At 37.2% G+C, this 27560-nt stretch overlaps 2 protein-coding genes across 6 annotated transcripts in view; one reads left to right on the top strand and one right to left on the bottom strand.

Moving 5' to 3' along the window:
• serpini1 (serpin peptidase inhibitor, clade I (neuroserpin), member 1) lies at positions 1-22733 on the bottom strand. Of its 2 annotated transcripts, none has more exons than XM_028464331.1 (9): positions 22600-22733; positions 11455-11746; positions 9385-9615; positions 8564-8758; positions 6226-6430; positions 4773-4870; positions 2112-2198; positions 1927-2016; positions 1-823 (listed from the first exon to the last, which is right to left on the bottom strand). In XM_028464331.1, exons 2-9 carry the CDS (start codon positions 11723-11725, stop codon positions 747-749), a joined length of 1254 nt encoding a protein of 417 aa, XP_028320132.1. In that variant the 5' UTR covers positions 11726-11746; positions 22600-22733; the 3' UTR covers positions 1-746. The 2 variants fall into 2 exon arrangements, with proteins under 2 accessions (XP_028320132.1, XP_028320131.1); XM_028464330.1 differs by lacking the exon at positions 22600-22733 and adding an exon at positions 15932-16041.
• pdcd10a (programmed cell death 10a) overlaps positions 15906-27560 on the top strand; it is a 25965-nt gene continuing 14310 nt past the window's right edge. Inside the window, exons 1-2 of one of the 4 annotated variants that reach the window (XM_028464335.1) lie at positions 15966-16041; positions 22678-22747. The gene's annotated coding sequence lies outside the window, so the exon portion shown is untranslated. Of the gene's footprint in view, positions 16042-22677; positions 22748-25123; positions 25232-25442; positions 25541-27560 lie in introns of those variants that run through there. The other 3 variants (XM_028464334.1, XM_028464336.1, XM_028464332.1) reach the window with 3 other exon arrangements.

The raw sequence follows: 27560 nt of genomic DNA, 5'->3' as shown, positions 1-27560 counted from the left end.
TTTTAATGGTAACACATTCAATGTTTTATTGAAGAAAAGACTGAATACAGCTGGTGTTACAATATCTCCCTGTATATATACATCCAAAAACGGTGCAGCAAATCCTATTAAGTGTGCTCAAAGTGTCGCTCTGTGGCAATCCGCTGTAGCTATGCAGACCTTTCAGCACACTTTTAAAATGGCCAGCCATAGCTTTATTCAGGTATGATAAGGCATAGAAGTTCATCAGCAGTTTAGCAATGTACCTACAGTGTAAAAATGTCTCACTACTGTCTGGAACACATTTCTTACTAAGATTTATTGTATAAGGACAAAACATTTGCAAGCTTTTAACCTGTAATAAATACTGAGAATATATTCTGTTTGTCTGTATAACACAATGTCAAATATACATGAATGCATTGAAGAGCGTATACTATTAGTGGATGTGGTAGATGATGAAAGAACTCTGAACCTAAAGGGAATGTGATATTATAATAGCTTGTAATGTTGATAAGTTACAAATCACACTTTACATGAGATTATTTACAACTTCATCACTATCAATGAACTGAAAGCTTAAAGTATCAAAACAATTGTCACAAAATGGGTCTTTCTGCCATGTTTCAAAGTATTTCATGTGTTTTCAGTTCATGTTCAGCTCTTTAGCAAAGTGTATAAAACACAGCTGAAGGTGATGACAGACTTTAGGTAGCATTAGGAACAACAAGATCTGATTGGCTGATGTGTCTCGTGTACATCGTTGATTATATGGATTCAAAGTAGAGGTCATTTGGCTCGATAACCTCAGGGGTCATGACCCTTCCCATGAAGAGAATAGACCCTAAAGGAGGAGAGGAGAAGATGAAGATGAAGCAAACAGATATAGGATTTTAAGGTTGCACAATGCTAAAATAAACAGCGACTTTTTGCAACATTTAGCAACAAACCACATTTAAAAAATGTATTTTGAAAAAATGAATTTTTTTCATGTTAATTTTGACCAGATTTGCAGCAATATTTGTGAAATTTGGGATATTTACATTTCCTGTAAAATATGATGTCAATGTTAAATCTAAATGTTAAATATTAAATCTAAATGTTAAATATTAAATCTAAATGTTAAATCTAAATCATTTAAATCTAAATGTTAAATCTAAATCATTTAAATCTAAATGTTAAATCTAAATGTTAAATCTAAATCATTTAAATCTAAATGTTAAATCTAAATCATTTAAATCTAAATGTTAAATCTAAATCATTTAAATCTAAATGTTAAATCTAAATCATTTAAATCTAAATGTTAAATCTAAATCATTTAAATCTAAATGTTAAATCTAAATCATTTAAATGTAAATGTTAATCTAAATCACGTTTGCGTCAATGAGCTTTTATTTTGGTACTTCCGGTGAATTTTCATATTAGCTAAATATTTAGTTTTGCCCATGACATTTAGATTTAACATTTGGATTTAGATTTAACATTTAACATTTAGCGTTTAAATTTAAATGTGACATTATATTTTTTACAAGAAAGAAAAAATAAAAAAATTAACCAATATTGTTATAATCAAAAGTAACATAAAAACATAAATTTTCTAAACGTAGTTTGTTGCTAAATGTTGTGAAAAGTTGCTGTTTATTTTAGCAAAAGCAACTTTACAATCAGCGTCCCATACACAGACATGATATATTCATATTCTGGTGTTCATGTGTAAGGTCCATTGTTGGTAAATTACAAAAAAAGTTGCACTGAAAGCAGAGAAAATCCTTGTGACTCAAAACGAAGTGGTACTACATTACAACATATTAGAAATGACGCTTTTTAGATTTTATTTTAATGAACATATTAGACAATGTTGATTTAAATTAATTTGAAGAATCACTTAGAGGCAATTCAAACAAGTGGTAAAATGCAAATAATTGATGATTTCACACATGCACACACCTGTCCTTCTGTTTCTGATGATGAAGAAGAATGGATGGTCAGCCATGACCTGAGGGTACAGAACCAGTGTCCTGGTAAGGGCGATCATCCCTGAAGTAAAGGAAAAATAGGAATAATAGTATGAGAAAATCATAATACTTTTGCCTGTTGATTTAAAAGCTTTTGACGAAGGAATAAAAGTTGACCTGATCCAACGGCTCCTTCTGCACCTTCCTCTGTCACCTCTAGATAGGCTTTCTGCACTGCTTTGCCAATGTACAGATCTTTACCATCTAAATAACACACAAATAAAAACACACACCCTCGTGCCATCTGTTACCAAAATGAAATGAAAGAGTTGTACATCTAAGGTCAGACCGAACCACATGTTCTACTGTGAGTAACTGTAATGAATGCTGTAATAATGTGAAAACAGCAAAGGGCAGAAACTCAAGGATAATATACTAAACATTTTCAGAAAAACATTTGCTATCTGTTATTGTCAGAATTGTGTGCATCATTTCCCCAAGTCTAACTCTCCATTCTTCCATATTTCAAAGAAGGTTGTGGCAGCTCTGACCTGCCGACTTAGTGCTCGTTACCTTGGTTACCGCATAGAAAGCCCAGTGACTGTTACTTTACTGGCACTAAGGACATCAAGGAGAAAATTGAAATGAACTGGACTCATACTGAGTCCATTTCATTTTTTTTCTTTCCCTTTCACCGTGCATTGAACATAAATACAGCTCTATTATATTAGACGGACATTTCATTCCTTGTTTTTATGGAACTTATTGCTTCACTCAATCCCCATTCAACCTAAAGCCACGTTTCTATATATTGAATCACTCAACTTTCTTTTGCTCATATCTCATTTTAGTCAAACTCCTTCAACAATTATCTTCAACCAGAATATCCAATTCAATTCAATTAAACTTTATTAATACAGCGCAAACTACAACAAAAGTCATCTCGAAGCGCTATCAAAATATAAAATTTGTAAGAAAAAAAACCCAACAAATCATCCACTTTGATCACTTTCTCTAAAATTCTATTGTGTTTTACCTAGGGTTGAGGTCAATTACATTTTTCAGTTACAATTACATTTTTTAATTACCCATGTTCAATTACGATTACATTTACCAGCATTTTTTCCAATTGTAATTCAATTAAAATTATTTTTTATCCTGAGGAAGTCAATTACAATTAAGTTCTCATTTAGTAAAGTTCAACTATAATTAATCACAATTGCTGAGCCTGAAATAAAAAACCTAATAAAAGTTAAGCTTCCTCTTGTGTTAGCTTTCTGTTAGCATCTCTTATGCTGCGTTCACACCGGATGCGTCACGAAATGTTCGTACAACCAGATTACATACAAAGTCAACGGATAGATGCGTCCCGGATGTGAAATCTTTCCTGTGCGGCCGTTGCATTCCGATACGCACGTCAAGAACGTTGGCCGTGTGAGCGCGCTCCCGATTTTTTGTCATATTCGCACATTCGCAAGAGTTGAAAATATTGAACTCCTGCGACTGTTTCGCATGATGAAATATATAACCGGGACCGGACTAGGAAGGATTTGGCGAGGAGGTGGTAGTAGCAGGTATAAGTTCTCTCTTTAGCACTGAGCTAGGATAGTATTAGCCGCTAATCACACCGGCTTTTTTCACTGGTGGTTTATGTTTATGAGAAGAGAAAAAGGGCGCTTCAGCAGGCAGTGAAACTCACCAAGTTGATGGGCGGGGCTTTGCTTCAGATGCGCATATGAAGCGAATGGAGACATTTTTGGATCCTGCAAAACCTGCGGAACGTTTAGAGCGGAAAACGCGTCCGGTGCCGCAGAAGACGCTTTTGGTGTGAACGCAGCATTATGATAACGGGCCCTAAATCAGCTGTAAAATACACTAAAAACAAATATATATCATCTAATTTCTTTCCTATCTATTGATTGCCTTGTTATGTTTCCTAATCAATGAAAATATAGATTTTAATATTTTTGGTGTGGGAATCTGAGCCTTTTTTGTGTTAGTATACCCCTCCATTTCATTTTTTTTTTTTAAATGGTAAAATGTGGGAAAGCTTGATATGAAACATCTTAATTATTGTTAACTACATATGTGTAGAACTGTACATAGAACTATAACATGGTTCCCCAGTTTAGCATTAAATTATAATTGACAATTTTTACAGAATTTTCATGGCAATTACAATTATAAAGTGAAACATCGAAACTCAATTACAATTTAATTACAATTAGGACAGCAACAGATTTGTTTTCAATTACAATTATAATTCTAACTACACCATCATTTTAATTAATTATCAATTATGTAATTACAATTATAATTGACCTTGACCCTGGTTTTACCTCTCTGCTTAACACTTGACTGACGTTTTGGAGCTCCATCTATGTGTTCCAGTATCACAACACCAAGCCCCCTCTAGTTTACAACCCACAGAGACTGATTCAGGCCCAGAAACACTGACCTACTTCTGGCCTTGTGATCTGTGGTCAACCTGAACACGCGTATGTGCTGCTCCTTAAATGCTGCACGAGGATTAAAGAACAAAGACCGTGGCCCCTCAGCTCGATCTGCTCACATCAACCTTCCAACCTCATGCAGCCACGCCACCGTTTGTACACTCTACCTCTCTTTGCTGAGGTAGAAGAATAGCCATTATCAAGCACTCCAAAAGAGAACGAGAAGGGACTCCAGAAACCTGAGCTCCCTGCACAAGTATGTAACACTTGAGTGCAGTCTGGATAATGGTGTACACTGAAGTTCTGGGTTTTCTGCAGTGGTTAAACGGTTAAATAACGCCAGGTTTTTTTTCTCCATGTGGATGTTCTGTGTGTATGTATCAACCTGTCATAGCAGAGAGATCCGCCTCATTGGTAAATATGTTCTTTATTCCCAGATCCTGTAGAGTGTTCTTCAAGTCAATCTTCTGCTCCACCTTAAACCTGAACAAAATATGAATACGAGCAAAAGTCAGTAACTGCTATTTTCAAAAACTAGTGCAGTGTCCGTAGGAAGTATGTGTGGGAGGTTAAGTAGCTTTTTCATGGATGGTTTACATGGGAGTTTTAATTCCTCTTTAATTCAGAATAATTAAAATTGACCATGTAAACACAATTCCGAATGCAAATTTAATTCTGAATTACACATCCTGCGTTACTATGACTACCTGTCAACATTGAGCTGCTCTAACTTATCCTGAGTCATCATGACTACCTGTCAACATTAAGCTGTTCTAACTTATCCTGAGTCACTATGACTACCTGTCAACATTGAGCTGCTCTAACTTATCCTGAGTCATCATGACTACCTGTCAACATTGAGCTGTTCTTAACTTATCCTGAGTCACCATGACTACCTGTCAACACTGAGCTGTTCTGCAAAGCTGCATTTTAAGACAATTTATGAAATAATTTATTAACGGTATGGACTCATGTAGTCCAACATTGCACACCATTGAACCATGCAGCAGCCATGTTGAATTCACAGAGATATTTGAGATAGACAGACAGACAGACGGACAGACAGACGTTCCTTGCTTTATAGATAGATTATAGATAAGATTATAGGTAAGAAAGAAGGTGAAAAACTTAAAACTCTAATTTATAAAAACCTTGGCATTTAACTAACAAGGCAATACTAAAGATTGAAGAAATATTGTAGGATGTTGTTATAAATAAAGGAGCACAATTATTTCTGTGCTACAGGGTTGGGGTTAATTACATTTTTCAATTACATTTACATCTTTAATTATCCATGTTCAATTACAACTCAATGATGATTACAGTGACCAACATTTTTTTTTATTACAATTAAAATTATTTTCCCCCTGAAAGTCAATTATAATTATGTTCTCAATTACTGAGCCTTTAATAAATAAGCCCATAAAACACAACCTTACTCTTGTGTTAGCTTTCTGTAAATGACAGTTTTTATTGAATTTCCATGACAAATACAATTACAAAGTCAATTACTCAAACTCAATTACATTTCAATTGCAGGTAACATATATTTCAAATTACAATTACAATTATTTTTGTCATAATTGTAATTACTTATGAATTACATGACTACAATTATAATTGACCCCAACCTTGGTGATTTAATTTCAGTTCTCTAAAAAGATACTTTGTGTAAGAATTTATACAAAGTCGATCCCAAAAGCGATATTTTGGATCGTAGCAAAGTAGTGATTCACACCCCGACCACAAGAGGTCACCACTGCTAGAGGAAGCAGAGATTACAGCTTTTTTTTTCTTTTTAAGTATTTGCTGCTCCACCTGTATGTGTCATTGCTCACCTTGGTAGGTAGACTTCCACCTTCTGTCTCTTGACATTGTTGGCCCACTCCTCCAGCAGAGGGGCTTTGATGATAGGCTCCAGAGAAGCCAGCGGAACCTCCTGTCGCGGTAGAACGATCATCATGGACATGTCCTCTCCCTCATAGGGCATCTCCAACACCTGGTACACACCACCAGCTTCCTGCGATCCATCGCTGAACTCACCTACACAACATAATAATAACAGTGGCTTAAATTTATTCACACCAGTCACTCACATCAGTTATACCGGTGGTGATAAGCTACATTGTAGCCACAGCTGCCCTGGGGCATACTGAGAGAAGCGTGGCTGCCATTTTGCACCTACAGCCGCTCTGAGTACCACCAACATTCATGTACAATTCACACGAGGGATATACCGATATGGATTTTTTAGGGCCGATGCCGATACCGATTTTTTCCCACCAGCCTTAGCCGATGACCGATACGATATTTGGAGCTGATACTACTTTAGTTCCCTCAATTTACATCATTAAAATTACACAATGATGATAACAAATGGTACGAGTCTCAATTTTTTTAAAAAGGAACATTTATTGAAAATAACAAAGGTGATGTAGAACAAGAACAAGTAAAAACTATTTCTGCTCTCTGTAAATAAAGCGGATCTGAGAACGCAGCAGCCCGCATCCGCCGACGTCGATACACGGAAAAAAACGCAAAAATCGGCCCGCCAACGTATCAGTCTATCACTAATTCATACCCATTCATACGAAGCAATATGGGTTAAGTGCCTTGCACAAGGACACAACGACAATGACTGGGATAGAGCGGGATTCAAACCCCCAACTCTTTGGTTATTGGACGACCCACTCTAACACTGAGCCATGGTTGACCCTAAGAAAACAAGATAAAACATGCCAACTGTATAGATTTGTAGGGATATTTGTACACGTAGGAAGCGTAACTGTGGAGGTGGACACAGTGGGATGTGTGTCGTGGCTCATTGATTGGTTCTATTGATTACAGCGTGTGTGGTCATTTTCTCTGACGCTATAATTAAAACCTACTGACGCTTCTCATTCAAAGCTAAAACGGATTATGCAAACAGTTGCTTGCAACAGCTGCCAGTGTTCTGCTGAAATCCCAGGAATATTTAATTATGTGGAGAAAGATGGTGCGTTTCAGTGCATTTGTCAGGGCAATGCGTCATCTGCACAAACATGCACAAAGAGTCAAAGGCAGGAAATTCTTCAGGGGTGAAAGTTATGATTGCATTTTGATAGAAAAAGTGAAACACACACAAGATAAAAAAAACTGTAAAAAACCGAGACCTTTAACAGATCTAGTGTTGAATCAGATACAATACATGGACAATAGGACTTACCAAGGGAAATCATAAATTATTACATTGTTTCTGGATTCCTACAGTATGTTTTTTTAATTTGCATTGAATTGTTCATTTCAATCTCATCAAAACATTTGAATTTTAGAAAAAAGAGGGATTATATAATAAAATGAGGTCATCCATCACTGACTTGACACTGCAGAGCGAACTTGCTGACACCAGCAAAGGTAACTGTGTGAAAAGGAAAAAAAACAAATGCTGCAAATGCCCAAAACATTTGACTGAACAAGCGTGATTGCACTTCGAAATGAGAATGCTAATGCAGCTCTCTCCCTGAGGACATGTCCCTGTTTCGCGACTCTCAAACAAACGCACAGAAACATGCACCAACCACTCACACGCAACATTTCACTTCTGAAATGTCAGGATTTAAGACTACAGTGAATAACATACATATTGAAATTTTTAGCTGTGGAAAAACTAGGATTTACATTTATTTTAGCGTGAAGAACAATGACGACTGGAGAGGAGACATCCAACCTCTGAATAGTCTCAAACATCTCAGCTTCAGCAAAAATCAAAACATCTACAATTGGACATATTTGTGACATATTGCGAGGTTAGAATCTTGTTCTATATATTAAGTCAGCGATTCTCAACTGGTGAGTCAGGACCTAAAAGTGGGTCGCGGACGTGCACTGAGTTGGTCGCAGGCAGCTGGTCAAAAAGAAATAAATACCTAATGTCTCTCATGTTGGACTTGTCTTTTATTTTGATAGAAACTCTTCTTTTTACAGGCATGCTGTGATATGCATGTTGCACATGAAAATATATAAATTTACATTTTAAAAGAGATCGCATATTTTCAACAGCTATTTTTGAAAAACAAAATTTGGTTGGTTGAATTCTAAAAAAAATGACCGCGGCAAAATGTGGGTCCCAGGGTGAGAACCGCCGTAATAAATAATACATAACCTTAGAGGCTCCAATGAAAAAGTCACACGCCATACCATAGTAAAAGTCTCCCTGTTGATACATCATGAGCGTCTGCACTTCAGAGCCGTCATCTTTGCTGAAGGAAAAGGTTCTGGTGTTCTCTGGCCTGAACTGGTTTTTCCAGGAGCCTCTGAAATACACGGCGTTCACCAGAGTGAGGCGGGTGATGCTGCTGAAGTCTTCGGCTGACAGCAGCGAACGGATCTTTCCTGGAGGAAACAGCGTGAAAAAAGAAATAAATACATTTTTAAACACTCACAATGTTTCCACTTTTTGTAATGAACTTTCTTATGTGTGTGTAATGAAGAATATTGATGCCATGATGTAGATCAGGGGTGTCAAACTCATTTTTGTTCAGGGGTCAAATAAGGAGTCGTTTAGCTCAAGTGTGCCGCAGATTTTAGGTGAGAAAAAGAGTAATTTAAACATTACTGACAGATACCAGTCCCTGTAGGATATTCACTTTCAATTTATTTGATTTTGTGACCTATTTTTATGTATTTTGGGGAAATTATGTGGAATAATTTGAAGAAAACTGCTAAATTTCAGATAAAAAAATGACTGCCATCATGTGATATCCAGTATATTGTGGAGTTCCATTGAATGTGTGAATTATTTTATAGATATCTAGCTGAGATATTTACTAATGAATTACTTTGTAATTTACATAACGATTCATGGTTTCTCTGACTTATTTTGCTTTTTGCTGTGGGCTGAATTTGATGCTCTTAATGGCCGGATTTGGCCCCCGGGCCTCGAGTTTGACATATCTGATGTAGAAGTTTTGCTTCTTTTTGTGACATCACTTCCTAGCCTTGATCGCCCCCTGACTCACTCTCTGTGTGATTTTCCACCCAGTGGTTAATCTGCTCAGCCACAGCTGATGATTCACTAAAGTTCACTGTCTCCACATCGGCCTGGAAGTACTTTCTCATCAGATGGAGAAACTCTGGATTAAAGGTGACCCCCTCCTGGAGGTAAAGGCTGTTGGCAAAGCGGATCATGTAGTGGGCGTCGTCCTCTGTCAGAGCCGTTGTTAAGTTTTGGAGCAAAGAGAACTCCACACCTGGAGAACAGAAGCAAACACAGATATGAGTTTACTATTAGTGTCATATGAATGAACGCAGTGGTTCACAAACTATTCTGGCTCAAGTACCCTCTTTGTCCAACTACAACAGAATACTATGAAAAAACAAATCTAAATAACAAATAAACGGTGTCGTTATTTTTGTTTTACTGACTTAAAACCAAAATAGAAATACAGAAAAAAAAAAAAGAAACACAGATAAGCAGCGTTTCTGTTTAAAAAAAAAATCTTGTTCTGTTTGTGAGATATTTATGGGGAAATTAGAGCGAGAACAGAAGTCCACCACACCTGATTTCCCTCCACAAGTTCTGGACCCAGGCATCACACACAATAGCACTGTTTAGGATTTATTTCAGCAGTTGTCTGGTCCTGCTCATGTTTTCCATAGACTGTAAAGAGAATGGACGGGACAAGCTCCCTGGTGGAGTGAAGCTTTCACTTTTAGAGCTCCCCCTGCTGACTGGCTGCAGTATAGGTCACAAACCCCGCCTCCTCAATGATAACAGATGGGATGTTGGTCAAACTGTAAAGTTAAAATACTCGTCACATAAATTTTTTCCAAACCTAAACTCTGCTGTGGTCATTAGTTATTATCACCCTACATTGTGTTCAAGTGCTCATTTGTCTGTGAAGTGTGTTAAATAAGTTATTTGAGGTTGTAAAACGGGATTTTACGTCATATATGACGATGACTGACAGGAAGGAAAGCCAAGATGCCATTTAACTAGATATTTGAGTTGAAACATATCGTGGTTTTGTACTAACCTCTATGATCTGAACAACCTGTTGGTAGAATTTCCAGCGGGAAAGATACTTATGTTCTTGGCGTAGCTGGGCTTACGTAAGTCATTAGGGCAGTCGGCTAAATGGGCGGGGTGTGTGACCAGGGCTCCTCCCACCGGACCATACTGTGCAGACTCTGGCTTCAAATGACGTCAAATTTGCAAGATGGATGCCCCTGAGGGCCGTATTTTGGCTTCAAGAACATTGAGCGGGAACAGCTACAGCGACATTCATGCAGTCTGTGGATGTTTCAGCTCATAACAAGCAAACAAGTTTTGTTTTATGGTGTTATGGTGCAAATAGTGTCCAAATAAACAGGTGACTGACTATCGACTGTGAGGCTGTTGTGAGGAACAATAGATGTTGGAACTTTTATGATTTCACACTTTTGCAAAAACAATTACACAGCTTTTTTGAGAGCAGTAAAATATAATTAGTTATAATACCACAAGCCACTAACGGCAGCCGGAGGTTGATCACAAGAAATAAGGAGCTACGGATTATACGGATGTAATTAATGAGTGATAACACACACAAAGAATCTTCAATTTGTAAATAAGTAGAATGAAACGGTTAAAATGTCTCCTGAATAGATTTATTTCTGATTTTTTTAAATTTTTTTGATCATTTCCGGTCATCTCCTGCCTGGTCTAGAACCAAGACTGACCTTTGTATTTTTAGTTCATCTCCTAATCAAGATAATTTCCATCATCATTATTATGGTTATAATTTGTTTGACTAAAAGTGAACATTATAAAACCCCATATTTTTATTTTTTTAATTTGTTAATTTTACACTCTCTCAACTACCCCCTGTAGTGCCATTGCATACCCCCATTTGAGAAACACTGAATTAACGTAAAACCAAAAATAATGTACTGTATCACAAAGCTCATGATCTGTCATCAGCTCATTGTCTTTTTACCTTTGATCAATTCAAGTATGTGATATATAAGGCAATCATTACATTGTGACTTTTAACGATTACCTTAAAAACTTGAATAAAATACACTTTTATTGTGCTGCTGTATGTCACCTGGCAGCAGGTGGCTGAATCCCACCGCCTGTCGTATCTCTTCCAGTGAAGCCCCCCTCGCTCCCAGCTCCACCATACCCAGGGCCACGGCTACACTCAGCGGGGAGAAAACGATGTTATCCTGACCCCCCGCCGCCTGGAGCCGGTGGTACAGTCTGACCGAGAACTCTGATGTTGTGTCCTCAGGAATGTCCGCCGCCCGGCAACCGTAGCCCGGCAACAGGATGGAGAGGAGGAAGAGCATCAGGGACACAACGTCCAGGATCAACATCGCAGCACGGATTGAAGAGAGCTGAGTGACAGAGAGGAAATCAAGAAAAATAAATAAATATCATGAATAGAAATGAAGGAGGTCATAAAAAGTATGAAATGGTGAATTGAGAAAAATATAACAAAACTAGCAAAGCACTGGGAGAGCGCAGACCTCCGCCGAGCAGCTCAAGCTCAGCTAACTGGTCATGGTAACATGGTAAACTCAGGATTACCATGACTACCTGTCAACATTGAGCGACTCTGAGCGAACCAATGACATAATCAAACAGTGTTGATGGGAAAATGAATGGGATAAATCTATATATCTATATGCTTTCTTTTGGTAGCCAGAACATCACCAAATTTTAATCACCTGTTCCTTGTCCCATTTATCAATTTTCCTGAAAATTTCATCCAAATCTGTTCACATGACTTTTCAAGTTATTTTGCTAACACGCTGACAGATTGACAGATAAACGGAGGGTGAAACATAAACTTTTTGCTCTGCGCTTCGCGTAATGAAGGGTTAAGACCCAGAAAATGATTGAACGATGGAATAACCGATGGACGAGGGAAAACAAGTGAAAATAGAAGAAGTGACATCATCAGGAGAGGATTGTAGGACAAAATGTGGCAGAGGAAAGACGTGTAAAAGAAACAGATTATGGAAAATAAGATGTGTAACAGAAACAGATTATGGACAAAAATCGGATGAAAAGCGAAAGAAAAAAAGAGAAGAGATTGAAAACGCAAAATAAGTTGGACAATTATCAGTCATCACACAAATAAAACAATTATTTTTCATCTGGTCGGTTTTAAGTGATTTTTGACATTTGTTTTACATTTATTTCCTTTATTTATTTCTAGTGAATTTATTTCATTTTTTTTCCTGTTGTTGTGTGAGCTTTTGTCGGAAGAGTTCAGTGAGGCACGTATGTTTCTTTTTAAAATGAAGAATATATTAAAAATTCACCAGTCATTTCATAGGCCAATATAAAAACGTGTGTCACCAACACATTTTTCAAATGATTAACATAAATTGGGGCAAAACTCTGTAAATAATTTAAAAATGCTAAGGTATATACACATTTTTTTTTTCATAAGTGCCTTAATCGTGAACATCTAACAAAGGCTGTACTAATGGACAGAGGTGTAGAGAGCACTGATAAATCCCACTCACGTAGAAGTACTGTTACCTGATTAAAATTATACGAGTACAAATACGAGTAAGTCATACATCAAATACTCAACTAGAAGTAAAAATCAATTAAATAGTACTCAAAGTAAGTTACTAGTTACTTTTTCCACAAAGACATCTGTATTAAATAAAATATATATATATTTTTTAAATGAAACAACACCAATTCTGTTAATTTAAAATAAAGGCTCTAAGTATAGCTTCATCTATGAACTCTAAAACGGAGGAATTTGATAATAATTTACTCAGTAATAGTTGGGTAGAGAATTGTAACAAATTACTTTACTTCTTTTAAAACGTACTTAAGTACAAGTACAATGACTGATTTAGAATACCCATAAAAGCCGCTCCATTACAGTAACATGAGTACATGTAATCCATTACTTTCACTACTGCTAAGGGAATGACTAAAAGGTGCAGGACTAGACAAAAAAAAAATGGGGTTGAAAACATTGTAATAGTGCCACGGTTCCTAAACTTTTTCAGCCTAAAGACCTAAAACAGAAATTTGCTGACACGGCAGAACTTCCCTAAATACCATTTTCTTTATAAACTACTGATAAAAAAACACACACAAGTAAATTTGCAGTTCTAGAAGCTATTATTTCTATTTACGTCTAATATATACTGTATATGGATAAATGGATCCCTCCCCACAGTGGGAATCCCTACTCTCTTATTTCCATACATTTTGTCTAATTATGTTTTCAAAATACCAAAAAACACACGGTACACTGTACAGTATTTCTGCCACTGTTGTTGCCAAGCAACGTAGCTTCTCTGGCTGGCCACACAGACGAGTCAGCGATATGTTACACAGTAAACACAGAGAAGGATATGTAGTGCAAAAAGGGGGGTGAGAAAGAGTGAGATCACACCCCCACAAGCATTTTTATTGTCGGATGTCCAGCTGCTTGTCAACATGGCTTCAATTAGCATTGCCACAGAGGGCAGGAATCTGCTGGCTAGTGCTCTATGTTTATGTGTGAGCTGTCAGGTGGATGCAAAGACAATGTAGGCAACCTGGTCATCAACAGCACCAACAATGGGTGGCAGCCAGAAACTGTGAGTGGTATTATTCTGCCCTGTTCTGGAATATAAAAAAAAAAATCATTTCATCTAGTCCTCCATACTACTGTATGATCAAAATAAGTAAAGATAACCTTCATGAAACAACGTCAAACTGACACCATTGAATCAAACTCTGTGCTGTATAAAAGCTTCTTTCTCATCAGAAAAGTCCCAAACATCAAGAACTTAACGCAAATAAATATAATATTAAATATAATATGAAATATTTGCAGATTTTAAGCAGCACATCAGCATCAATGGGACAAATGTTTTAGCTAAAATACAGGTTTTTTTTTGGTGTATTTTGTTATTCCAGCACACTGAATAGGAGTTAAAAGGGTAAAGCAGGTTAATGAATCTGATAATAAAGCACATAGAGCACATGCTTAGGGCCTTACTTACAGTAGAAGAGTCCAAATGTGACACAAATTGAAAATGTAGCAATGTTTCTCTACATACACACTAGACATTATGCCAGTATATTGACTTTGGGTCTATTTTGACATTGGCTTAGTGGCAAGAATTGAAATAATTTAAAAGAGTTTCCCGAGTTATTGTCATACCAAACATTCCTTCTGATCACTCCAGCTTTGAGACAGTTTTTTTTTCTTAATCACATAACGATAAAGTGTAGGCCTCAATAAATCTAACAATAAATCGAAGATCATTTGCTCAAAGAAAGATGTAAAAGGTTTGAATTAGTGATAGACCGATACATCGGCCGGTACGTTTTTTTACGTGTATCGACATCGGCCGATGCGCGCTGCTGCGTTCGTCGATCCGCAGTATTTACAGAGAGCAGAAATATTGTTTTACTTGTTCTTGTTCTACATCACCTGTTTTTAATATTTGTAAAAAATGTTTTACTTGTTGTTGTTCTACCTCTTTGTTGTCTATACATTCTGTTCATTTCAGTAAACGTCACTGCTTTAAAAATTGAGACTCGTACCATTTGTTAACATCATTGTGTGATTGTTATGATGTAAACTGAGGAAGCAAAAGCAGTATCGGCTCCAAATATCGGCTCAAGAAAATCGGCAGTGCGTATCGGTCATTGTCTAAGGCTGATGGGAATAAAATTGGTATCTGCATTGGCCCTGAAAAACCCATATCGGATGATCCCTAGTTTGAATTGCCCCCAGAAAGTTTTGTTTTGATCTCCACTGTAAACACTCTCTTATCGACATTTTCAGAAAAGTTTCGCACCTTGAATTGTGGGATGTGGAGTCCCATAGACAGACGCATAGAAGTGTTTTTACTTCATTTTTGCCACACAAGGAGGACAGTGATTAGTTTGACACCATTTTTGTACTATTTCAATCCATCCATTTTGTGACCCGTTAGCTCATTTTTTCCAGGGTCACGGGGGTCTGCTGGGGCCTATCTCAAGCTCTCATTGGCCATTAGCCGGGGGTACACCCTTGATAGGGCGTCAGTCCATCACATTTTTTGTACTAGCATGTTCCTGGTATTCCTTGCACTGTGAGACGTTCATTTTTGCCTGGCTTTGGCTCTTTCTGTGTAAATCCCAAAATAAACATCCGCCAACTTTCAGTCTGTGCATTTTTGGAGCAAACACAAGAAATGGTAAGAATGAAGTAGAAACACCTCCATGCATCTGTCTATGGGACTCCACATCCCACAATGCACAAAACCTTTTCCGCTAATGTGTAGAAACTAAGTGTTTACAGTAGAAATTATAAGAAACTCTCGAGTGGCAATTTTTTTGTTGTCGAGCCAATGCGGCGTACACTAGTCTATGGATTCATCTGATAGAAACAAAATGTCTCCAGCAGCCTTAAATGGCATCAGAACTACACTGTTCATCGAATGTGAATATGTATATGTAATGAGTTGTACTGTAAATAATAAGGGCTGAGCTTGTTAAGGGTTAAGAAGACAGCGAGCATGGAGGAGGTTCCTGGCAGAGATGTAAATGAAGGTAATGTTCCTGACCTTCTGAGCTGTGGGAGCTGACCTTTTCCCAGACAGTCAGTGCTTTCCCAGTGGAAGAAAAAGGGCCCAGCCATGCAGAAAATCCAGTGCGAGGAGCGTTGATCTTAAAGGTGTGTGTGTGTGTGTGTGTGTGTGTGTGTGTGTGTGCACCTTCTGTGGTGTGCATGTGTCCATGGGTGGATTGGTTAGCCTTGTAACAGTGACACCATTCTGACCTTTTGACTAGTGGCGCAGTGGAGGAGACAAACTTTTCCCGTTTGCCTCATAAATGACGGAGAAGATTAAACCAACTCTGAGCTGCTCAGGTGGATTTCCCAAACATGGAGACAACAATAGTTTTTTTGGGCAAACTGAGATAGAAATAACCGTTTTTGGAGATTTTGCCAATCAGCATTCGTGTATCATGTCATCACATCAGGATTACTCTTTGTACGTTATTTCGGTCCCATTGTTACTCTATGGTAAAACAACTTTTTAATCCAGCGTATTAGCGCTAAGTTATGTGTCATCCAGTTCATTGAACATTATCACCCTATTGTTAAGATTAATAGCATTAGAGTGAACGGATTTTAATGTTGTACTTCCCAGGAAATGAGAAATCGGACTTTGGAGTAAGTCTAAATAAGTCTATAAGTAAATAACTCTACGCTACCATCGACCTCCACATTAATGTGCTTTTTATTGCAGATGCAGCTTATAAATCGCCTCTCATTCCTAATAGTAATAGTTACACAGTCTTTCAGTTTAGCTGTCTGCTTTGAGTTTCTCTTTAAAGGTTGTAAATGGTTTAGATCCTAGGTTCCCAAAGTGGGGTTTGGGTACCCCCAGGGGTACACAAATTGTCATTGGGGTACTTGTAATAATGCTAGGCTAATGCTACTTAATGCTAACATTAGATAAATGCTAATGCTATGTTAATGCTAATGATAGGCTATTAATAGATTAATGCTAACATTAGGCAGATGCGAATGTTATGTTAATGCTAAGCTAATGTTAAGCTAATGCTAATGTTATGTTAATGCTAGGATAATGCTATGCTAATGCTAGGTTATTTCTAATGCTAGGCTAATGTTAAAGTTAGGTTAATGCTAATGCTAATGATAGGCTAATAGGGATGTAACGATTAATCGTAAGGCAGTTAAAAATCGATTCATAGGTATCACGGTTGATATTGATTTTCTGAAAATTGAATCGCAGTACTTTTTTTGAACAGCAGATACAGTATATATATATCCTTCTCTTGTCCAAATGCTGAGACGGCGGCCGGAATCTGCTACTACTTTCTTTCTTGCCGCCTTCTACTCTTAAATATGTTCATAAATGATTCCTTACCCCTTTAGCACCGAAAGAATATCTGTAATATTACGTGAATATCTGTAAAAGTCACGTTTTTCTATAAGCTCTGTCTGCTAGCTTAGCATCTCTACTTCACTGCCATAATATTTGCATGCCAACCGACCACTGGGTTACAAGCGCCCTCTGCTGGTCCAAACAAATATCTGACGTAAATACAGGGCAATGACTGTTTTTTTTTTAAAGTCCAATTGTTAAGACACAAAATACATTTTCAGTTGCACTTTTAAAAAGAAAAAAAACTATTATGCAGTTTTGCATTGTTTACTATAGAACCAGAATTTAAATTATTAGGCTTATTCTTCATTTGTATTATTCCTTTATTTATTTCATTCAAGATTAATTTTTAGTTCAATTGCATTGTTTTGAATAGTTTATCAAGGGATTCTTTTGACAATGAAAAATAAAAGGAAAATAGTACAGTATTTTCTAGTTTTTCCCCCCCAAAAAAATAAAGGAATATTTTTCAGTCATCATTTGACTACAGTCCCATTTTGTAAAATAAATCGTGAGAGAATCGTATCATAAACCCAGTATCGTGAATCGAATCGTATCGTGAGTTGAGTGAATTGTTACATCCCTATAGGCTAATGTACATTTTCTTCAGGAAATGCAAATATGAAATATATATTATTCTTCAACAGGATAGGTAAAATGTAAGGGCAATTTTCACTGTAGGGCTACATTGTATATCACATTACATTATTATGTTTTAAGTGAGCAGAAGCAGGGGGTACATGGCTTCAGGTTTAAAGTTTGAAGGGGGAAAGTTTGGGAACCACTGGTTTAGATAAAGAAGCGCTAAATGTCTCTGGTGTTTTCCTGACACTTGGACATTTGACCATCATTAATTTCTATGTTAAAAACCAAACCATACAATCACACAACACTGGGCCACACGTTAGTCCATTCCAACACCTTGAGCTGAAATTCAGTGGGATTTAACAAACACCAACAGTATGTCCATGCTAATAGTTCAAATCCACAGGTGCACATGTAACTCCAAGATGATGTTGCCATGGCAACTGCAAGTGATGGATATTTTTCACTTTGCTCAACTGGATGCAAACATCTGTCATCCTGTAAGACGTCCCCGACCCTTTCCATAGATAGATGAACTTTTCGACTTAGTCTACTGCTAATGCATTGTATTGTAATGTATTTACAATGCTACTAATGTCTATTAATGCTCCCTCCTACGTACACACATCCTTTAAGCTTCGTTTTAATTCCACTGTTCCCAACAGGAGCATTTCTATTGTAAATCATAGAATCTTTTACTGAGGCAGTGACAACATTAACACAAATTCAGAGCAAACATTAACATCTTGTTTTATCAAGGGCAATCATCCATGGATAAACTGCAGTAAATATTGTCTATGATTATTTGTGACCTAGAAACTCCTGCAACAGATGCTCAGTTTAAAATGTTTGGATGCTACAGCATTATTTGACCTCAATCATCAAACTTATTTTTTCCTATACAGTAAATTAACTTAGCACATATGCAAATAGATGCATGCATGCAAACCTTCATTAATTCAGATGATTAAATGTAATGAATCTTTTTCAAGTTTGGAGTGTTGCGACAATAGTCTGCTCACCCAGTGATGAGGAAAAATTTAACTGGGAGAGAAAAGCATTTCCACAGCAGAGGCTGCATACAGTCCTGTGCTGGTGAGATGCTTTAACTCAACCACACACTCAGACCAAGCACTAAACTGCTGTGGCGTTTGGAGACTTTCATTATACCGAGTGTGATAAAGGTGATCCAATTCATCAATCAAGCTTGTCTGCTCTGTGGACCTGTAACACCCCGGATGCTAAGTGGAGCTATGAAGTCGAATTAGGTGCTGCTGGATATTTTAATACATACAGTACAAAAAAAAAAAAAACAGAAAAAACTTGGCTGTCTCTGTGCGTTATGGGGGCATCTGTTGAGACCGTGATCTGGACATGTCTGTAGGGCTGGGCGATATATTGAGATTCAAGATACATCAAGTTTTCTATTTTGATATATATATATATATATACCTTATTTTTCGGACTATAAGGCGCACTTAAAATCCTTTAATTTTCTCAAAAATCGACAGTGTGCCTTATAATCAGGTGCACCTTATGTATGAAATTAATATGTCAAAATGTTTTAGTACAACTTTGGTAAACTATGAAGATTCACTGCTTGATGGATTTTTGGCACTTTAGGGCTACCGTAGTCAGGCGCCTCGTGGAGTGATGTGTACCAGCACTGTGCTTCAACATACTGAACTGAAAAAGTGAGTGTAATGTTCTGTATTTTATGTTAAACCTGAACAATGTTGAGAATTATTGTTAATCTGACTATTTTGTTTCGCTTAATGCATCTTAATAATAATAATAATAATAATAATAATAATAATAATAATAACAAACCGGTGCGCCTTATAGTCCGGTGCGCTTTATGTATGAAAATAGACCAGGTCAGACCCATTGACTGCTAGTGCGCCTTATAATCCGGTGCACCTTATAGTCCGAAAAATACGGTATATCCCTTTTAGGAGAAAAAGCTAAAAGTGGCACATTTTGTGCAACTGTTTGTTAATAAATGTGTCTGTGTTGCATTTAGCATCATCAACTTTAATCCTGAATTGTCTTTCTAGTCAGACTTCATTTGAATTAAAAGGATCAAGATTTATATCATATATCAACATTTTGAGAAAAAATATCAAGATATGAGTTTCGCTCCATTTCGCCCACAACCCTACATGCCTGTGTTTCCTCTGGGACCACCTAGCTCACTGGTTGCATGGGTCCTGAGTGGAGCTCTGGCCTCCAATAGCGACCCATATAACGCACACGTGCACAACACGTCAAACTATTTTGCTTGAAAAGTATCTTTTTTCTTACTTTTTGGTGAAATAAATCCAACCAGACGGATTTAAACTCTTCCTAGTTACCATACTTAACCTGGACTGTGTTCACACCAGGAAATTCTAGCTTGGTTTAACTCCTCTGGTCTTAGTTTCCATGGAAAGTCTGCTTTGTTTGGCCCCATGAGAACTCACTGCTGAAATCTGGAGTGTGTCAGAGTATACATCTACATATCATATAGAAATATTATTGATTTGTGGCCCCTCAGCGTCCTGTTTATTTAGTGGGCGGGGCTTGAGTGGCTATTATGATGATAGCTAAGGCCGCAAAGCCCTGAATTAGATCATCTTGTCTCCTTAATTATTTTCCACATTTTGCCCCATTGCAACCAATCCATGTCATAAACACAGTTCAACACACATGATTATTATACTTTTATACAATCTTTGGATGTTTACTATACACTGATACATTTACACACAAATGTCTGCTTCCTGCTTCTGTTTAATTGGTCAAAAAGTGTTTTTTGCAATTATTATTTTCACATAATAGAATAGAATAGAATGGAATAGAATAGATACACTCATCCATGTCAATGTGTAAATTATGGTATGGAGATATTTTTCTATGCACAGGATGCAATGGTTATAAATGACTTTATTAGGGTATTTATTTAATCTAATACTGGATATAGTTGTTTTATTTGATCATTTGTGTTTTTTAGTACATTGTTTTTAGTACAAATGATCGAGCGCATTGTTACTGAATCAATTTAACACATTTACATCCTTTTTCTTTTCTTTTCCTGGTTTTCCAAACTGTCTCATCTTTCTATCCCAGTCAGAATAAACCATTCTTATGAGTTTCTCCAGCTCACATACTAGGAGAAACCTTTACGTTTGCAGTGTTTTAAGTGTGTATGTAAATAGAAAGCTTTAGTGAGAGTATATTTGTGTGCAAGAAGCTGCATCAGTTTAAAATGACTGAGTGTGAAGTGTATCTTAATAGCACAGTGTAGATTTATTATGCATTTTGCACTGCCACGGTCTTTTGAAATATATATTCAGCTGCAAAAAAGCTATTTATTTGTGTGTGAGGAGTTTTTCAGGTTGGATACTGATGGTTTAATTTTCTAAGGCACACTAATGCATTCAAAATAATGTCAAATGATGTCAAAATTGGTAAGGGGGACTGATTATGACTTTGTTAAAGATTTTACTAACTTACATTACAGGCTGGCTCTGCCATAAGAGAACTCATAAGGTAGAGCTGGGCAAAAAATCGATTTAATCGATTAATCAAATTTGTAGATAAAAACAATTTTTATTTTTACATTATTTTAAAAAAAAATCCACCAGTTTCTTCTGACTTTTTCGCGTTCCGATGTGAGCCAGTCCCCTCTTTGTTTACATTTGTTTACCCTTTGAGTAGGCTACATGTGTGCCACAGGCATGTTTAATGTTTTATTCGCACTCTGCTGAGATGCTAAGGGAAGAGTTTATTATTTTTTTAGTTGTAATGTCATACGTTGTAGAATATGTAGTTATCTGAATTCTTAATCAGATATTTGAAGCTACTGTGAAGGCGCTGTTGCACTTCTGCTTAAACCTGGGTTAAAGCATGAAATTGTTGAATGACAGAGTCTCATTTACTTTTTATTTTGGGATTGTTCTATGCATTTTAACTCTTGAGAACAATGACAGCAATAAAGGTGCACTTTTATAAATATACCTGATGTCTGCAGTAATTTTTAAGTGCATTTAATAAAAAGGAAAAAAAAAAAAAAAAAAAAAAAAAAAAAATCAAAAATCGAATTGAAACTTGAATTTTTCTTTTAAAAATCAGAGATTTTTTTGTATTTTTTAGGCAAAATCGCCCAGCCCTATAACAAGGTCTGACTTTGAACATAAAATATTAACATGAATTATATCAATGTTTGTACATAGTACATACAATGTTAGTTATACAAAATGACACACACACACACACGCACACGCACACACGCACACGCGCGCGCACACACACACACACACACACACACACACACACACACACACACACACACACACACACACACACACACACACACACACAGCATGTCAAGGACAGTCTAACTGCATCAGCTCAGCTGTAGAAAGCAGCAGCAAACAGAGCTCCATTGATCAGCCCATTGTGATGAACACGTAGTCGGCTTCATGTGTGTGTTTGTCTGTGTGTGTCTCCGCCTCCTACACACTAACATTACACACACACACATGTTGATTGCACAAATATCATTCCTTCATAGAATCCATGCGTAAAACGTCACATAGCATGCACACGACCACACACAACCTAAGAAGCATACCATAGAAAATATAATGCTGATATTATTTTGTCTTTAAATGAGTGAAACTGTAAAGCTTATTGTTTGTCATACGTCACAGTCACTGATGTGGGTTAGTGCAGCAGAAAACTGCTCTTACCTTAAAGGTTGCTTTAGGAGGATGGAGGAACAGGAGGATGAACGCTCTTTCTCTCTCTCTCTCTCTCTCTCTCCGCAGCCACTGACAGAGCGTGCACAACAGGTCCCGCCCCTCAACTGCTATTGGCGCAATGGCTGCTAAACAAAGAGTATATTCTAGAAGAGAAATAGTTCCCTCCTCATCGTTCCGGTTTGGTTTTTGGATGTTTCTGTCAAAAACTTTACGTTATATTGTCATATTATTTGGCACATGTTTATTGAAATCATGTTTTTTTTTCTTTTTTTTTTTTTTTGTCAGTAGGTTTAGATTAACTAGATTACGTTTTTAATAATAATGATTAACAAAAAGCAATGGGCTATTCCTTAAAAAAATCTCACATAACAGGGTGTATACAATTGTTCTAACTGTGATGCTATTATTTTATGTTTTTCATGTTTTACATTTAAATTTATGCTCAGGTCATCGAATTCAATAAAGAAAGTGTCTATTCGTATGGTTGCTGTACAGACAACCCCCGGTGATATTGGTACGTTTACCAAAGTACATGTACATAGTGTCTTAGGGTTAGGGTTAGGGGTTACGGTTAGGTTTAGTCTTGGTCACGTGACCTAAACTAGCCAATGAGGGGCGCTGCGTACAGATAGAATGTCGGTATATTGATGATTGAATAAAATGAACTTATCAGGTGCATTTCCACTGCAACTTAACAACAAAACAAAGAATGTAGTTTTAACAACAAAAAAAAAGTTTTGAAATTGGTAAAAAACAAAATATAATAATATTAATTCTACTATCTACTATCTGACCTACACTCAATGCAGAATCTATAGATCAATGGGCACACACTGTAGCTGTTCCCACTCAACGTTCTTGAAGCCAAAATATGGCGCTTAGTATCTGCGCATTAGGATCCGGCGGGAGGAGCCCTGGTAGCACACGCCGCCCACTTAGAGTAATGCCCTGATGACTTATGCAAGCCCAGCTACACCACGAACACAAGTATCTTTCCCACTGGAAATTCTACTAATATCTTGTTCAGATCATAGAGGTTAGTACAAAACCACGATATATTTCAACTCAAATATCTAGTTTTATGGAGTTTAACAGCTTTCCTTCACGACGTAACTGCTATTCACAGAGACAGCTACGCAAGTTCCGCGGCTGCCAATCATCATATATGACTTGGGACCAACTTGGTATTTTGGGGGCGTCTGAGGGGCTGCTTGGTGGTGGGGGGTTGTGACCTGGGGCTCTTTGGCCCCCACTCTTTCTGCTGGCCTGGCTGCATCTTCAGGCCCAGGGCGGCGCTTGGGTTCGCAGAAGAGGTTCTTGTACAAACATTGGTCATGGACGCACTGGCATGTTTTGGGCTGTGGGACAAACTCGTACTGGGCTGAACCTTAGATACGTTGATCCCAAACACCAGTTTTCGGTATAACCACTCACTCCTTCCCTCTGTTCGCGACCACCACCATTATACCTAAGCTCCACACTTGTCACCAGACTGGCTGAATGGATTCACAATATACTATATCATCACATCTCACTCTCACTTTAAAGCAGTCAACTCTTCCCCACCCTTTCCATTTCCTACCCTGACTCCCTCTTCCCTGTTCCCTTCCCCCTCACCTAGGCGTAACACTGCCCTCTCTTTTTACATCCTCCCTATAATGAAGTGTTTCTTACCCTTCCTTAGGGAGGGCTGGTGATGGTCACAAATATGCAAGAAAATAAATTCATGTATTTAATTGCAATAACAAAACATGCGCTGCTGTCTTTAAAAGATTGCACTTCTTGTTGTGTTGACCTTTGACATCAAAAAAAAGTAAAATCTCATTTCTCAACCTCCAATAACTTATTTAAAACAAACTTCACAGACAGGAAAGAGAAATGTATTTTTATTTAGTCTTTAGTCTAAGCTTGGCACCACACTTAAAGGATGTAACGTGTGAATGAGGTAATCAGATGTGTGTAAATGAATTCAATAAATCAATGTAGCACACAACATTATTTTTTGCACTTAGAAAACAAAAAAAACATTTACACAGAAACATTGTTTTTAATGAGTAAACGCCAAATTACTTAACGATTAAGTTTCAGAAGAAATGTTTTGAAAGACACAATATCGTTTCCCTAAAAGAGGTGTATTAAAGGTATTGTGGACAATGTTTCGCTTCCGGGTGGATCATCAAGACTATTGGTCCTCCTAATTGTCAATCATGTTTACGAAAGGCCGTCGTACGTGCTCGTGCTCGTGCTCGTGCCCGGTGCGCACCGGGTCCTTTGAAAATGGATTTTCACTTACCGGTGGCGAGTCTGACGAAGTGGGAAAAGTGCAAATCTTCTTTTGTAAGGTAACATTGTATGACCGATGCCCACACCAACTTGTAAACAGAGCTGTGCACGAGGAAAACGGGGCTCGTGCACGCTCTCCCGCACACCCAGGCGTGATGCGCATTTTTTTTATTTTTTTTTCAAAACGTGGAGAGGGCGTTTCTTTTTTAAACATCGTCCACTATACCTTTAAGCTTGGGAGAGAACTATCTTGATCCAAATAGCAGCCGTTGCTTCTTTATCTAATAAATTCTTAATACCGCAAAAGTCAAACAACTCGTTGTTAACATCCAATTACGTGAGTAATTTCACCTTCACTGTGTTTCATACGGTTAAATATTACAACTTGTACACGTTGATAAAAGACTCGTAAGCGTTAAAACCCCATATCACTCTTTGTGCTGGGACTTGTAGTTCTTTAGCGTAGCTGTTACGGTTCAAAATAAAGAGGAGGACTGACCGAAAAAACTACAAATCGGTGTCTTTTTTTTTTTTCGATGCCGCTGGCTGTCAACCCCGCCCACAGTGGCTACAGATTTGTCATGTTGAAAACTTCCTGAATTAGGCACATAACACATCAAGAGGGCAAAACAACGGAGGCAGACAGGTGTGTATATGTTTTTCAGTTAATAGGTATTTTACCAGGGTCTTAATCGCTGTGCTAATGTTTTACGATGTAGCTAACATGAGGATGTGAGACGATGGGGGGGGAATCACCTGCTCTAAGCTGCTAATCTCACACTAGCTCTTTACCTTTCCAGGTGATTTATTGTTCTCATTTTAAAGCCTCGACACGGTTTTAGACCACGCTTGGTTTCTTTATTATATATATACGGGTATGAGCTGTGTAGAATAACAATAACGAAGCAAGTTAAAATAAGTTATCATTCTAATGTTGTCACATGTCGGCTAATTATTACAAAGGCTAGTTAATGATGCGTTCATAACGATCTGACAGAAAGACCACTGTGTAGTCTATTCACAGTGGGGATGTTCTGGCTCAAACCAACCAGTTTTGGCTTCTATCTGGAATTAGTATGAATGTAAACATCCTATGCAAATATCAATAAAATGGTTGATTTTAATGCTTAAAAAATAATCTTTTTTTTTTTTTGGTTCAATGTGTGTTTCTGTGTTAGATTTATGAGTCAAACATGCCAGCAAGTCGATTTTTCTTTTCTTTTTCTTTTTTATTTTTACCCCAGCTCCACCTAAAACTTAAACTATATACTGTAATCATGATGATTGCTTTAACCTGTTTGTCAGACTATTAGTCCATCAGTTTGTTGTTCCAGTAATGAAATTTAACAAAAGTGGTCACCTTAACACAATAAGTGAATGATCATTTTAACCCAAATTATGATGCACGTCACCATCATTAATTCAGCCATGACTATTGCAGATAGTTAAAATGTATACTTTTGTTGCGTTAAAAACTCATATTTTTGATTATGCAGACGAAACGAGTGAATCACTGGTTTCGTTTGTAATTTTTTTTTTCTGCTTCTTATTTTTCTTTGTCCAGAAAGAATTAGGGCTGGGCGATGTATCAAGATTCATGATATATCGATATATTTCTGTTTTGGCAATATAGAAAATTCAAATATCGCCTTTATCGATACATTTTTTTAATTTTGTTTTAGGAGTCGCTTCTTTCACTCATACTCAGAACAGCATGGAAAGCTCAGTTCAATGCATTTCCTTCCCCGAAACAAGCCACACTACAGAATTCACTCACACGTGCTGTCCCTTAGAGGAGAAAAAGACTAAAGTGGAACATATTGTGTAACCGTGAGGTAAAACATGTGGCATTTTGCATCAGCAAATTTAACCCTGAACTGTCTTTCAGGTCAGACGTCAATTGAATTGAAATGATCAAGATTTATATCGTATATATCGTCATTTTGAGACAAAAAATACCAATAATGACTTTTGGTCCACATTTCCCAGCCCTACCCAGAATTAATATTAAACACGGTGAAGCAGCGTAGAAATATTCTACTTCCTAAATCTGGAATAAACTGTTTAAAATATGACTTAGAACTGTTCGTAAAGTTCTAGGACATGTGTCAATCTCAAGGCCCAGGGGCCCAATCCGGCCCCTGAAAACATTAATTATTGTGTAAATTGCCAAATAATCCAGTTATAGATGGACAAATTCAGAAATTTAACAAAACTCCACAATATTTTTAGGGGATTGGATGTTTCCTTTGTTTATACTACATGGATGCAGTCATTTTTTATTTCATATTGTGGATAGAACTCTCAATTTTTCCACAAATCTTGCAGTTTTTCACAAACAAAGGCACAAATTCCTATAAATTACACACAAATTTGGTGACAAAATCAATAATTTTTGAAGTGAATTGGACTAATATTGAAAACTAGGGCACAATGATATTAAAATTCTTCTGCTTTTTCCCCACCTATAATCTGCGGCCCACTTGAGATCTAACTGGTCCTTATTAGGCCTCTGGACTAAAATCAGTTTGACACCCCTGTTCTGGGTCATCCAGGAAAAGCCCACAAAACCTGCTTTTAACCCACACAATAGTTAGACAATAATGCATATGCTCTGTTCTCCCTAATTGATACATACACATACACAAAGAATGCACGCAAGTGTC

This window comes from Gouania willdenowi, chromosome 13 (assembly GCF_900634775.1).
Source record: "Gouania willdenowi chromosome 13, fGouWil2.1, whole genome shotgun sequence".
NCBI classification, from domain to species: domain Eukaryota; kingdom Metazoa; phylum Chordata; class Actinopteri; order Blenniiformes; family Gobiesocidae; genus Gouania; species Gouania willdenowi.
This window is presented reverse-complemented; position numbering and strand designations above follow the sequence as displayed.